General features: G+C 56.4%; 1 protein-coding gene across 1 annotated transcript in view; it reads left to right on the forward strand.

The window, feature by feature from the left end:
* Nucleotides 1-14,928, forward strand: part of DSCAML1 (DS cell adhesion molecule like 1) — a 99,617-nt gene that overhangs the window by 10,404 nt on the left and 74,285 nt on the right. The window contains exon 3 of the mRNA XM_066564479.1: nucleotides 1,049-1,195. Within this exon, the coding sequence (XP_066420576.1) occupies nucleotides 1,049-1,195 (147 nt within the window). The remainder of the gene's footprint in view (nucleotides 1-1,048; nucleotides 1,196-14,928) is intronic.

A 14,928-nucleotide genomic window follows, 5' to 3' on the forward strand; every position in this document is an offset into this window, starting at 1 on the left:
CCTTTAAAGCCTGTGAATAAACCTCAGCTCCAGGTGATTAAGGAAGCTTTTGCTGGTTAATCTGCTTTGGCTCTGCAGCCCCTTTCCGTGGCAGCTTCTCCCCCTGCCCTTGTGGCACAGCCCTGAGCAGGGACCCCAAAAGCCCAGAGACCAGGGTGGGAATGCTGCCACCCCCTCGCTGCTGTGGGAGGTGTGGGATGCAGTGTCCATGGGGACTTCCCACCCAGGGAAACACCTTCCTGCTGGGAAGGAGGGGTTTCCTCCCTGCCGGGGCTGCTGAGGGCTCTGCTGAGCTGCTCCTGCTCTGGCCAGCTGTTAGATGACAAAGTGAACATGGATTTGTCATGATGCCAATCCTCTCCATGTCCTACAGGGCACAGTTTTTGTCTGTAAAAAGGGAGTTTTTTCAGTTTTTGACTGTAAAAAGGGAGCTGCCCTCAACTGCATTTTGTACTTGAATTTCAGGAGTTTGTGGTGTCTGTGTTGCTGGGGTTGGTGGCATCTCTTTGTCTTGCTGGAGAGGCTGAGGTGGGTCCCTCTCACCCATGGGGGCTCCTGGGCACTGCTGCTGGTCCAGGGAGCAGCACGGAGCTGTCCAAGGGATCTCCCTGAGAAACAGGGCACATGCTGGGAACATGGAAAATTGTCACTGCTTGCCTCAAATGTTCCTGCAGTGTCCTGAGGGGGGTCCCAGGCTCTGTGCCACGGGCCATCCCTCCCAGGATGCATTTTCAGCATCCAGGGGTGAAACGCACATTACAACTACAAAATGTCGTCGGTCCCCACGCTGGGTCTGGCACGCTCAGGTGACACTGGGGACAGTGGCAGGTCCCAGCAGCAGGACCTGGCCAGCTGTGCCTCTGTCCCAAGGCCAGCAGCGCCTTCCCCAGCAGAGAATCCCCTCCTTCCTTCCCCGGGAAGGTGCTTGGGATGGCAGCAGCGTGTGGCTGGGTGGGTTGGTTTGTTTGGGAAACGTGGGATTCTAGCAAAAGGAAGTGTGTTTTCCTCCAGCACTGTCATGCTACCAACCATCTGCTTTCCCCCACAGTTTTCAGGGAGCCGTACACCGTTCGGGTGGAGGACCAAAGGTCGATGCGTGGAAACGTGGCTGTTTTCAAGTGCCTCATCCCCTCCTCAGTGCAGGAATATGTTAGCGTTGTGTCCTGGGAGAAAGACACCGTTTCTATCATCCCAGGTAAGAGAGGAGCGCCTGTTCTCTGGGCAATCTGACCTGCTCTGCCCTGTGGGCTGTTTGCTGTCGTGGAGGGCCTGGTTTTTGGCTCGTTGTCCGTGCCTGTGCTGCCCAGCAAAGGCTTTCAGTGGTGATTTTGCAGCTCCAGGCTGGAAAGTGCTGCTGGTGGGAGCAGACTGAGGTGCCCAGGCTCTCCTGGCTGCTCTGGCCGTGTGTCCCTGAGGTGAGGGATGCTCAGTGTGATTTTGGCAGCATTTGTGCCCTGTCCTGGTCTCTGCAGGGTGTGTTGGGTACCTGGCACTGGCACCTGGACTGCAGGGACAGCACCTGCCCATGCTGCCCACAGTCAGGGCTGCTGTTTGTCTTGTCAGGATGATGCTCCAGTCAAAATTCCACCTTTTCCTGTCAATTTTCGCAACTGATTTGACCACAGGGAAAGGAACTTGGTCAAAATGCCCTCACCTCCCTGTTCCCTGTGATGGAAGCTGCTTGGCCTGCCCGTGCCATGTCCCTGCCTCGTGCCTGGGCCATGTCCCACTCCGAGCTGCTTTCCCTGTGTGGGGAAGGGGCTGTGGGAGGGACAGCACCCCCCACCTCTGCTCGGGCACTCTGCAGGGCCAGCTGGTTTTCCCTGGCTGTTTCCCTGTGGTTTCTTGGCAGCTGTTCCTGCCTGGCTGTGGCAGGCTCTGGCCAGCTCCGTGTCCCCGTGCCCCGGGGTGACCTCATGGCTCCTCCACGGAGCTGCTGTCGATGCCCAGCACAGCGTGTGCGAGCTGCTGGTAAAGCAATCAATCACTGCTTCCCCCGGGGCATCCACAGGGAATTAAAGGATTTGGCCCAAAGTGAGTGCTCTGCGCTTGATATTTGCTCACAGGTCAGAAAGTCCCAGTGCTGCTCCACATCTCAGTTCTGCCACCAGGAGTGGAGCTGGGGCTGCAGGAGCAGCTGGAGGAGCAAAGTGCTTCACCTGCAGGGGGTGACCTGTTCTCCTGGGGGCTCTTGCTGGTGGGCTGTGCCCCCTGAGTGCAGCCAAGGTGTCTGGAGGTGCCTGGGCTGGTGGTACCTGGGCAGGCACCCAGGGCACAGAGGGGCACCGTGCCCTTGCCAGCCTGTCTGTGGATGTGGAACACGAGGTGGATTTCTGTGTGTGGGTGGCAGTGAGGAGGAGCTGGCAGTGCCCATCCCCTGGGGTGCTCTTGGTGCATTTTGGGCAGTGCAGGTGATGCTCTGTGGGAACACAAGGTGGGTTCCTGTGTGCCCATCCCCTGGGGTGCTCTTGGTGCATTTTGGGCAGTGCAGGTGATGCTCTGTGGGAACACAAGGTGGATTTCTGTGTGCCCATCCCCTGGGGTGCTCTTGGTGCATTTTGGGCAGTGCAGGTGATGTTCTGTGGGAACCCAAGGTGGATTTCTGTGTGCCCATCCCCTGGGGTGCTCTTGGTGCATTTTGGGCAGTGCAGGTGATGCTCTGCCCGCTGTGGGTGCTGGCCCTGGTGGGTGGGACTCCAGGTCTATCAGCAGGACAGCCTGGGCTGATGTTTGCTCCGTGGTTTGGGATCCTTTGCTCTGGGATTCCGGAGGTTGGAGCCCATGTGGCCGGCGGGCTCCGTGGTGGATTTGCCAAGTGAGCATCCCTGCACTCGCGTGATCCCAACCAGACTTGTTCCCCGGTTTGCTGTGGCAGTGGATTTTTTAATATGATGATTTAATTAGGGTGGAACGATTTTAACATTCTAAAGCAATAATTACCCTAAAGACAGAACATATAAATTGTGTTACAGTGCAGAGTCAACACAAGCAAACATGTTTTGCCGTTGGATTACAAATATAGTATCTGCCTGAAGCTTTTTTTTGTTGTTGCTGGTGTGTTAGAGCTAAAACTGGCTTTGCTGTTACCAAAAATATGTTTTTCCCTGACCTCTGCTGAACCTCTGCATCTGCCCTGATTCTGAGTGAGGAGGATGAGGGGAGGGGACGGGGTGGAGGTGAGGAGGGCTGGGCTGTGCTGCTGAGGCCCTGCAGTCCCTGCTGCTCTCAGAGGTGGGTTCTGGGTGGCACCCTGGGTGTGCGAGGGCTGCAGCACCGCACCTGAGCTCTGGGCTGTGCTCACAGCTGCCTCTGGAGCGTGCCAAACCCGCTGCTTTCCCCAAAACTTCGCTCTGGTGCTCCCTGTGGAAGGCTGGGCATCCTCCCAGCAGGGGAGGAACAGTCCTGATGTGCAGAGCAGGGAAAATCTCCATCCACACTTCTTGGTGGCACAAAGCTCTTTTTAAGTCACTGTTGTCATAGTAAATGTCTTTTCCCCAAGCAAACCAAAACACCTGCAGCTGAGAAACGGGCAGCGAGCGTTTCCCCCGGGGCTGCTCCTGTGAACTCCACCTCTGCCTCCACATGTGGCTGGGGGAACCTTTTGTGAGCTTTCTTTGGCTCTAGGAAGGAATTCTTCTGTGGCTCAGGTTGTCCAGAGCAGCTGTGGCTGCCCTGGATCCCTGGCAGGGCCCGAGGCCAGCTTGGAGCAGTCTGGGACAGTGGAAGGTGTCCCTGCCCATGGCAGGGGGAGGAACAAGGTGGACTTTAAGGTCTCTTGTAACACAAATTTTTCTTTAATTCTATGACTGAATCATCTTTTTTCTTTTTTTGCCTTAATTGGGATTACAGGGCTCCCAACCTCTGACGTTTTTTCAGCCAGACCTTGCTGCTCTTGTGGAGGGTGCAGAGCCTTGGTGGTGCCCTGCTGGTGAGATCCCAGCTGGAGAGCTGCTGCCCCCCTCCCCGGGCTGTGGGTGATGGCTTTTGCTGTTTGGTTAACTTGGCAACGCCGTAACAGACCCTGAAATCAAAGATAAACTCTTTATGGCAGGTTATCCTGCACGTAAATCATCATTAGTGCAGCTCATTTTTGTTTAGTGCCCACCTGACTCTGCTGCTGTGTGTTTAGAGAAGTCAAGGGTTGCAGAGAAATTACAGGGTGTTCAAAAACCCATTTGCCTCGCCGGTGCTCACATCAGAATCAATCTTGCCTCGTGTTCCAGCCTTGCCACAGACACAGCCCCGCTGCCAGGGCTCTGCTGCTGTGCCTGGGAGGGCAGCGCTGGTGGCAGGGCAGGGCCTGGGGGGACGATCACACCTCACATCAGCTGCTCCCGCTGCGTCCTGGTGTGTGCTGGAGGGGCTGCACGGAGCACAGCAGCTGAGCAGGGAGTTTTACACACCCCTCACCCTCTGCCATGGAGTGAGAGTGAGAAAACCCTGCTGCAAGCGGCTTTAGAACTCAACCTTGTAAACAGCTTTTCTCCTGTTATTTGGTTGTTATTTCGTGTGGCAGTGTGTGGAGCCCAGGTGTGTGTGTGGGTGCCTGTCCAGCTGCACTTTGCCAAAACAATGCGGGGAGCTGCTGGTGACCCCACAAAGCGGGGGCTGAGCAATTTCAGCCCCCCCTCAGCTGTTCCAGGCGTTCATTTGGGCACTGCTCTGCTTTTCCAGCCCTCTGAGCACACGCGTGCCCATGGACTCGCACCCAAACCGTCCCCAGCTGGCTCAGGGATGCCCCTGTGCCCAGCTTTGCCTTGCTGGGCACAAACACCACTTCTCCAGGCTGGGCCAGTGGGGAAAACATCTCTGGGGCCGGTGAGGGCAGTGGGGTTTGCAGCAATGAGCATTACCAGCCTGGCAAACCCCGAGCTGAGCTGTAATTTGCTGCTTCAGTGTTGTGTACTTGATAGGCTGTGCTGGAAAAAATCTAAATAGAGCACTTGTCAAGGTACCAGCATTTCTGAGGGTGCTGCCTTTGTCACCAGCCTAATACAAATCCTCTGAGGGCTGTGCAGATGAGGATGTACTTAGTCACTGGTTATCCACAAAGCCTTTTCTCTGGAAAGCAAAACGTAAAGCTTGCCAGAAGGAAGGAGCTGAAAAAAAATATTTAAAAAAAAAAAATTGAGTTCTGTGAAGTTTTAGACGTGTTTTTGTGTGTGTTGTGGGCTGAGCCTTTCAGGAGTTTCCAAAATATCTCTGCCTGAGTGAAATCTGTTTGTGGTGCTGCAGCTGTGAGCTTCGCCTGCCCTTTCTGTGCCATCCTCAGATGTCCCCAGGGCTGGCTGGGGACACTTTCTGGGGTCCTGAAACTCCTCTGAGCAGCTCCTTGGTGCTTGGGCAATGAGAGGGCAGCAGCTCCTCATGGTTCCATGCAGTCAATCCCCCCAGAATGTTCTCTGTCCTCTGCTGCACCTGGCCAGTGCTGCTCTGTTCTTCTGAAATTACAGAGGTGGAATGGCACAGAAATCCCGCTGTAATCCATCCCAGGACTGGTGAGAATCCAGGGACGAGGCAGGAGGCTGGATTTCTGGGGTTTCTGGGATATATTTCTGAAATTTCTGGAGTTTCTGGGATTTCTGAGGTTGATTTCTGGGATTTCTGGGGTTTATTTCTGAAATTTCTGGGATTTCTGTGATTTCTAGGATTTCTTGGATTTCTGAGATTTCTGGGATTTATTTCTGGGATTTCTGGGGTTTCTGGGATTTATTTCTGAAATTTCTGGGATTTCTGGGGTTTTTGGGATTTCTGAAATTTCTGGAGTTTCTGGGATTTCTGGGGTTGATTTCTGGGGTTTGTTTCTGGGGTTTCTGGGCACAGCATTCCCCCTGGGCGGGCGCTGCGTGCCGAGGGGCACGGAGGGATGAGCCATGGGGATAATTCAGCATTGTCCTTGTGTCAATGGGCTCATTCTGGGGGACATCAGGCTCCCGTTCCTGGACAGAACAAACACGGCCGGGCCCAGGCTGCCCTTGTTTGTGCACGCAGGGAGCTCCGGGGCACAGGGGGCGTGCTGAGGGTCGCTGTTTGGGTTTGGCCGCAAAGTGGGATGAGCTCAGCTGGGTTAAAGCAGGAGCTGTGAGCTGGAGCTGCCTGCCCCGCTGCCCTGTCCCTGCTGTCCCCTGCCCTGTCCCCTGGGCTGTCCCGCCTGCCCCGCTCCCTGCCGGGGTGTGCAGGCAGAAATCCCCCCATGGGCACTCCCTGGGCACCGCTGGGCGCAGGGCTCGGCCTTTTCTGTCCCCTGTGCCCGGGCAGGACGGGCAGAGCCGCTGATGTGAAGGGAGCGAGCGGGGCCCAGTCCTTCCCTGCCTGCGAGGGCTGCAGAACCTTTCCCTGTCAGAACCTTTCCCTGTCAGAACCTTTCCCTGTCAGAACCTTTCCCTATCAGAACCTTTCCCTGTCAGAACCTTTCCTATTCCAGAACCTTTCCCTGTCAGAACCTTTCCCCTTCCAGAACCTTTCCCTGTCAGAACCTTTCCCTGTCAGAACCTTTCCCTGTCAGAACCTTTCCCTATCAGAACCTTTCCCTGTCAGAACCTTTCCCTGTCAGAACCTTTCCCCTTCCAGAACCTTTCCCTATCAGAACCTTTCCCTGTCAGAACCTTTCCCCTTCCAGAACCTTTCCCTGTCAGAACCTTTCCCTGTCAGAACCTTTCCCCTTCCAGAACCTTTCCCTGTCAGAACCTTTCCCTGTCAGAACCTTTCCCTGTCAGAACCTTTCCCCTTCCAGAACTTTTCCCCTTCCAGAACCTTTCCTATTCCAGAACCTTTCCCTGTCAGAACCTTTCCCCTTCCAGAACCTTTCCCTGTCAGAACCTTTCCCTGTCAGAACCTTTCCCCTTCCAGAACCTTTCCCTGTCAGAACCTTTCCCTGTCAGAACCTTTCCCCTTCCAGAACCTTTCCCTGTCAGAACCTTTCCCTGTCAGAACCTTTCCCCTTCCAGAACCTTTCCCTGTCAGAACCTTTCCCTGTCAGAACCTTTCCCCTTCCAGAACCTTTCCCTGTCAGAACCTTTCCTTGTCAGAACCTTTCCCCTTCCAGAACCTTTCCCCTTCCAGAACCTTTCCCCTTCCAGAACCTTTCCCTGTCAGAACCTTTCCCCTTCCAGAACCTTTCCCCTGTCAGAACCTTTCCCTGTCAGAACCTTTCCCCTGCTGGCCTGGAGATCTCCAAAGGTGCCCTGGCTTCTCCCCCACCCCTTGCCACCCTCTCTGGCTGCGACATGTGCCCAGACCTGTTACAGAGGGAAGTAGCTCCAGGCGTTATTCTCACCAAGTGGGGTGAGATTCTGTCTGAAATCATTTCATCCTTCCCCAGAGACTTGGCGTGAATTTTATCTAATCGCCATGGCAACAGATAAAAAAAGGTGTGAGCACATCTCCTTTTGCTGTGATAATTCAGATTTATATATTCAGATCAGATTGGAGTTAGAGATTTTAAAAGGAGCAGATGCAGCAGAAGGTGTGACTGCAAATAATGTGGCGAGAACGTTTGATGATCCTGCCCTTTAAGAGGGGAGAGCGCTTTCCCGCAGGTTTTTTTGGAATATAATTATTCCATCAAATCCACTTTAACAAGGACTCATTATAGCCCTGATAATGCAGAGTCACGTTGGAGACAATCTCCACACGCATGCACACACGGCACACGCAGGGACCACAACAAGTAAACAGCAGCCTGGGCTCAGCCCGGAGCCCAGGGGGCTGTCCCGGTGTCCCTGTCACCTCCCGGTGTCCCTGCCACCTCCCGGTGTCCCTGTCACCTCCCGGTGTCCCTGCCACCTCCCGTGCCCCAGTCCCACAGCCCCAGCCTCGCCAGCCCTGCAGCAGGACCCAGGAGGGGATCTGGGGACACTGAGCTCCTCCTGCCCCAAAGCAGAGCTGTTGGCAGCTGTGGCGGCATCTGCAGGAAAGGGGAGCTTTGGCTGAGAGCAGCAAAAGGAATCACACACTCGTGGGATGGCTTGGGCCAGGAGTGACCTCAGAGCAATCTCACCCCAGCCCTGCCATGGGCAGGGACATTTCCACTGTCCCAGGGGGCTCCAAGCCCCAGTGTCCATCCTGGCCTTGGGCACTGCCAGGACGGGGCAGCCACAGCTGCTCTGGGCACCTTTAGGGCACCTGCAGCCCCCCTGAGAGCAGCTGTGCCATAGGGAAGGGATGAGCAGCGAGCCCAGAGAGGCTGGGATGGGTGCCTGAGGGTCTGCAGATCCCATGGGAGGCAGGGGGGCTGTGAATCTCCTCCTGGAGTGCAGAGAGCAGGAGCAGGGAGAAATCAGCTGGAGGGGAGGTGTGCAGGAGGGATCTGCTGATCTGCCGGGTCCCAGGGTCCCCTCTGTGCTGGGCTGCAGCGCCCCAGGCACACTGGAAGGCACACAGGCCTTTCAGGCAATGGCCAGGAAGGTGGGGACACGAGGGAAGTCCCCTGGAGCACCCCAGTGGTGCCACGGGAGTGATGTGGGCAGGAGGGGGCTGGGGCTGGTGAGCCTTGGAGGTGCCTGGGCTCCCCTGGAGTCACTCAGGGACTCCTGGAGTGTGCCCTGCACATCCCTGTGAGAGGATTCTGTGCTCTGCACCAGCCTCAGAGAGGCTTGTGGGGCACAGCTCACAGTGGAGCTGAGCTCTGATGAAACCTGGAGCCTCACGTGCACCTTGCTGAGCTCAGCACCCTCCTGCCTGCCCCCAGAACCAAGCCTGGAGCATCTGAGTCCCTGCTGAACCACAGGGACCGTGCTCTTGTGTCCCTGTTCACAGGGCACTTGCTAAATCCTAATGCTTTTGTGCATGTTAAAGACCTTTCTGCTGGTGGAGAGCTGAAATCCTCTGGGATGGGAGCTTCTGTAAGGCACTGGAGCAGCCCAGGCTGAGGCTGTGGTCAGCACTCCATGCACTGGGCAGGACAATGTGGGTGCTGGGCACAGGGGACTGGGGGCTCTGCATGGGGGTGCAGCCCAGGATCAGCCATGGGAGTGACCCCTCTCTCTGCAGGCTGCTACCAGCTTGGAATGCTCCAAAATCCCCTTGAAAATCCTAGAAGAGAATGGAAACACAGAATATGGGGAGCCGGAGGGGACCCACTAAAATCCAGCTCATTGCTCTGCCCAGGACAGCCCTGAGCAGCATCCCAATAAAACAGCAGAGCCAGCTCAGAGACTGGGGCGTGCTGGCATGTGCAGGTTGTCCAGGCAGCCCCAATCTGTCCTTTTCCACCTCTATCTAAATGTCATCTATGAGGGAGGAGCTGCTCCTGGCTCCTGTCCTGCTGCCCCAGGTCTCCCCCGGGAGCAGAGCCTGCCCGGGCAGTGATTGCTGCAGCAAAGCCCAGTGATGTGAGAGATGCACAGGTCAGAGCTGTCCCAAAGCACGTGTTTGTGTGAGCCTGAGCCCTTCCCTGGGGCCTGAGAGGGACAGGAGCTGCAGCAGAGCCAGAGCCACCCCAGCCCAAGGGACAGGAGCTGAGCACAGCACAAGGGACAGGAGCTGAGCACAGCCAGAGCCACCCCAGCACAAGGGACAGGAGCTGAGCCCAGCCCAAGGGACAGGAGCTGCAGCAGAGCCAGAGCCACCCCAGCATGAGGGACAGGAGCTGAGCACAGCCCAAGGGACAGGAGCTGCAGCAGAGCCAGAGCCAGCCCAGCCCTGGTGTGCAGGCAGCTCCATCCCACAGGGGCTGGGGGCCCGTGGCAGGGCAGGGGGAGCTGTGCTGTGCATCTCCCTCCCCCTCCAGAGCCACACACATCCCCAGATGCAGAAACAATCCCGGTCATTATTCCTGCCATGGTGACAGTGACAGTGGCAGGGATGCCAGCTTCCTCACACAGACGGCTTTATTTCATCTCCTCTGCTTTTCAAAGCCTCTTTCATTTTGTATGAGGAGACAGATGTGAAGGGCTGCAGGCTGATAAATTCTGCTGTCTTATGAAAAGAGAGGGTGGGTTTTTGTTGTGGTTGCTGCTCTTCCTCCCTCTCTCCCTCCCTCCCTCCCTCCCCAGCTCCCTCCCAGCCACCTCCTGCTGTCGAGGGTGCTCCCTGCTCCAGACATGGGGACACGGGCTGGTGTCACCTCCGTGGGACAGGCAGGGCTGGTGTCACCTCAGTGGGACAGGCTGAGTGCCCATGGCTGGTGTCACCTCTAAGGGACAGGCAGGGCTGAGTGCCCAGGGCTGGTGTCACCTCAGTGGGACAGGCTGAGTGCCCATGGCTGGTGTCACCTCTAAGGGACAGGCAGGGCTGAGTGCCCATGGCTGGTGTCACCTCCCTGGGACAGGCAGGGCTGAGTGCCCAGGGCTGGGTTTTGGGTGCAGAACCTGGGTTGTGGTGATGGGCACCTGGTTGCTAAAACCCAAGCCCCAGTTTGGAAGGCAAGGAGCCCAGGGGTGCAGATGCCTCCCAAAACACCTCAGCCATGGGGTGGGGAGGAGCTGAGCCAGGCTGTGGAGCCAGGGCTGAGCTTTCCCAGCAGGTACAGCCCAAATCCTCATCCTCCTGTGCCAGCACAGGGCTGTGAGCTCAGGGACACTCAGTGCCAGCAAGGAGCAGCTGTGGGATGGGGAGGGAGCAGCCAGCAGCCCTCTGTGGGCTGTTGGGAGTCTCTGCTCTGTCCCTCTGCCCTCCTTGGAGCTGGGTGGCTGCAGTGGCACCAGGGGTCCCAGTGCAGCCCCCCCTCCTCCCCTCCTGCTCTGCTGACGATAGTTCAAGTTTAAAAATAAATTGCTCCATCTTTAATTGCGGTTTAAATAACTGCTTCATTTTTATTTAAATGTGGCTCTGCAAGGCTTGGAGAACAATTAGGAGAAAATACAGGGCATTGCTCTGGTGCATGTGTTCAAGCATATAATTAATTTTTTTTATTATACTGATGTTTGCCGAATCTGGAAAAAGATCTTATTGTTCCTCTTGATTCAGTCACGCAGAGGATCTACAAATACACCAGCCATTTCAGGCCTCCATTGCAGCAGCCATGGAGCCCTGCTGGTGCCACTGGGGAGGCTCCTGGGGCCCCTGCCCTGCTCTGGGACACCCACACAGCCCAGGCTGGGGAATGCAGCCCCGAGGAGGGGTGGGCTGCTCTGGCACAGGGTCTGCAGGGTGCCAGGCTGGTGGGCACAGCCCAGGCTGGGGATGCTGGGTGTGACCCTAGAGCCAGGCTGGGGCTGTTGGATGCTCCCTCAGTGCCAGGCTGGGGCTGTTGGATGCTCCCTCAGTGCCAGGCTGGTGGGCACAGTTCAATCTGGGGCTGCTGGATGTGCCCCCAGCCCTTCTGAAGGATTTGGGCGCTGTTTTAGAGCCCAGAGCCCAGCTGGGGCTCACCCTGTGATGGTTTGTGCCGTTTGTCAATGAGTGGTGGTGTCACAAGGCCAGTCCTGGGCTGAGGGATGTGCAGTGGAACCTCGGTGCCCCAGGCACCTCTCCAGGGCGAGCTGGCCATTCAGGACCCTAAATCTCATTCACAGTCGATTGGGATTAGGTTCTAAGTGCCCGACATTGCTCAAGTGCTGCTCCAAGGGCTGGGGGAAGCTGCTGGAGCTGGCGGGCTCTAAGCTTATCAGTCAAAGGTGCTTTGCCTGGTGACAGAAGCCACTTGTGGTAAACAAGCTGCTGGCCCTTTGGACCCCTGACAATCTTTTAACCATTTATTAAAGCAGCTATGAGCTCTTCTTGGAAATGAAATCTTAATAGCGAGCGTGGCAGAGATTTTTCACAGATGGCAGCACTGCCAAAAGCAGGCATTCAAGAAAACATTCATCAAAAACATTCATTTCTTTCAAAAAGAAATTGACGTTTATAGCGTAGACAAATTTGGGACTCATTTGCTTTGCCTTTCAGTTTCTGGATTTTTAGAGGTCACGTTTTTCTGCACCTTCGAGGGTTAGAAACTGGTGTTATTTTTAACTGGAAACTGAGATTCTCGTGTAACATGGCACAGGAAATGGGGCATGTGCAGAGGCTGGGGCAAGGCGGGACCTGTGCAGCGCTGGGGGATCTGCAGGGGAGCACAGCATTGTGGAATATTCTCATTTGGAAGGGACCCACAAGGACCATCAAAGGGCTGCTCCTGCACAGACACCCCAACAATCCCCCCCTGTGCCTGGAAATGTTGTCCAAACCCCGCTGGAGCTCTGGCAGCCTCGGGGCTGTGACCATCCCGCCCTGGCTGTGCTCCAGGCTCTGCCCTGGCTCTGGTTTTGCGTGCAGAGCCTCCCTGGGGTGGATGGTGCCCAGCTGGCTCTGCTGGTGATGCAGAGCATGGCGGGGCCCACTGGGAGCTGCATCCCTGGCTTGGTGAGGCAGGGAGCCTCCACACACACCCTGGAGAGCCCCTCTGGAGCCCACCCCAGCCTCACCCTTCGGGAAGGACGGGTGTGCCCTCCCTCCTTAAAAAGCCAGAAATTCCCCTAAGAGGGAGCGATTCATTCTCAGCTCATCTCCATTTCATCTGAAGGCTGCACCACGCTGGGTTTCAGCCTTGTTATGTTTTCTCTTGAGCAATACCTTTTCTTTCTGCAGTGTTTAATATTCCTTTCCCGAGCCTCCCTTGCCTGTTCTGGGTCTTTCCACCGAAAGCAGCTTTAAAACTGTAATTTTTCGTGGCTGAGCATGTCACAACCAGCTGGGTCCTCTTTGCTTGAGTGCTGTCGCCCCTCCCCATCCTCCCCGTGCCAGGCATCCCTAGTGAGGGGTCCCCTCCACAGGCAGGCTCAGCCCGAGGAGAAGTGCTTGTTCTCACCCAAACCAGCCTGGAGATGGAGCTTGGCACTGCCAGGGGCTGTCAATGCTGCCACAGGGGTGGGGAAGCAAATGGTGGTGCAGGCACGGAGATCATCCCTGTGCTGGTCAAGGGGAAGGGTGGGATGTGTTTGCCCATCCCTGGGATGTAAGGGGAAGGACAGAGCTGTGTTTGCCCACCCCTGTGCTGGTCAAGGGGAGGGGTGGGATGTGTTTGCCCATCCCTGGGATGTAAGGGGAAGGACAGGTCTGTGTTTGCCCACCTCTGTGCTGGTCAAGGGGAAGGATAGGTCTGTGTTTCTCCCTCCCTGGGTGTGTGGGGAATTGTAAGATCTGTGTTTGCCCATCCCTCGGAGGTTTGGGTGGTGGCTGAGATGAAAACCCCGTGCTGGTCATGGCTTTTCACTCACCAGCCCCTGCTCCAGCCCCCAGCTGATGCCCTGGAGCTGCTTCTCCCCACAAACCGGGGAGGAGCAGCGTTCTGCAGGCAGCAGGAGCTGGGGCCAGCTCTGGGGCTGTCCCTGGTGTGCCGTTTGTGTCCCTGGTGTGCCGTTTGTGTCCCTGGTGTGCCGTTTGTGTCCCTGTGACTCCCAGCCCGTGCTGTGCCTGCTGGGGGTGCCGGCTCCTGGCGCTGCTGTTTCTGCAGCTTGTTTCACACCCGGGAGCAGAGCTGTGCCACGCTGCCAGCAGCAGGGCTGGGGAAGCTCCTCCTGGCACTCAGGTGCCCGGCTCTGGCTGCCTGGGTGGGATTTCCCCCCGCCAGGCGAGGCTCAAGGCACGCTGCTCCTTCCAGGGAGGGATTGCTGCCTTGCCCAGGTGAGAAACTCCCTCTGCACCTTGGACCGCGGCCACGTGCTCAGCCCTGCTCCCTGTGCTCGCTGTTGTGTAATCCATCCCACAGATCCCACATCCTGGCACATCCCAGGGTCCGAGCAGGAGCTGTGGCTGCTGTGGCCATTGCAAACGCTGGGTGTACGACACACGCCTGGCCGTGTCAAGAATGAGCTCCATCATCATCCCCGTGATCTCTCTTGGCAGAGCTCTGGCATAACCTGTCGTGTCTCATCTGGGAATTGCCTGTGAGTTGCAGTTAGCTCCGGCCTGGCCCTGGGCTCAGCCAGGTTTTGGCTCTTCCAGGGCTCTGGTTTGCAGCTGCACAAGCACAGCTGGAAATCTGGTGGGGAATCTCCTGCCTGAGGCTGGGGAAGGGAAGGGTACGGACCACACCCCTGTGTGCCCCCATGGAGCATCATTTCTGCACCTCAGCTCTGCAGATTTGCTGGTCCCATTTCCCAAAGTTGTTAAAAACACACACGTGTTTCTCTTTCCTGCAGAGTTCTTTGGAGATTACATTCTTGTTCTATTCAAGAGCAGATTTAACCAAATGCCCATCTTGCAATGCCAGGCTCTATGAAATGGGAATGGCTGAGTTCCTTCTTCATTTATCCATATATACACAATGCCCAAAACGAGCTAAAAATGATGAATTGTGGCTAATGCGGCTGCGTGATGGAGATAAGACCGTAATTATTTGTTTGGGCAGCTTAAATCAACACCAAAAGCCTGATGGAAAACAAAGTGATAATTTGGATCTCTTTGTGTGGCTCTCGTGGGCTGTGTGACCAAGCGTGACCTCGCAGCAGGGGCTGGGTGAGTTTGGCATCGGTGCGTGGTTAACGCAGGTTATTGTGGAGCCACACTTCATGTGCCACCTCTGAGTGTGCCAGGGCCTGTGCCAGGGGACACACACACTCTGGGCTCCTTCCTGGCAGGGTTTAGCACCTCTGTGCCTCCTCAGTTTTGGCAGCTTGCTCTAATTTAGGAGTGTTGTTAGTGCTGCAGGTAGGAGTGCAGCACATCCTGCCTGCTCCAGAGCACGGTCTGGATCTCCCTCCAAGGCCCAGCCTGCCATGCCTTGTTAGGAGGGAAGATGGGTGGGTTGAGCTCCAGCTGCACCTGAACCCGTGGCAGGGGCTGTAAATTTTGGAGTTCCTTAGGTTTGTTTTGCCTGGGTTTAATTACCTGGTCAATGAAAGCCTATGGAGCTCTGACCTCTCCTGCAGCCGCCGTAAATCAGCTCTGGCCATGCTGGGGTGGGGTTTGTGCACGGGCCCAGCTCCTGAGCTGTGCTGTCCCATCCTCACAGCTGGAATGGCCTGGGTGAGGGCCAGCACAGTCCACAGGGACACCTTCCATTAT

This window comes from Molothrus aeneus, chromosome 22, assembly GCF_037042795.1.
Source record: "Molothrus aeneus isolate 106 chromosome 22, BPBGC_Maene_1.0, whole genome shotgun sequence".
Classification (NCBI taxonomy): Eukaryota; Metazoa; Chordata; class Aves; order Passeriformes; family Icteridae; genus Molothrus; species Molothrus aeneus.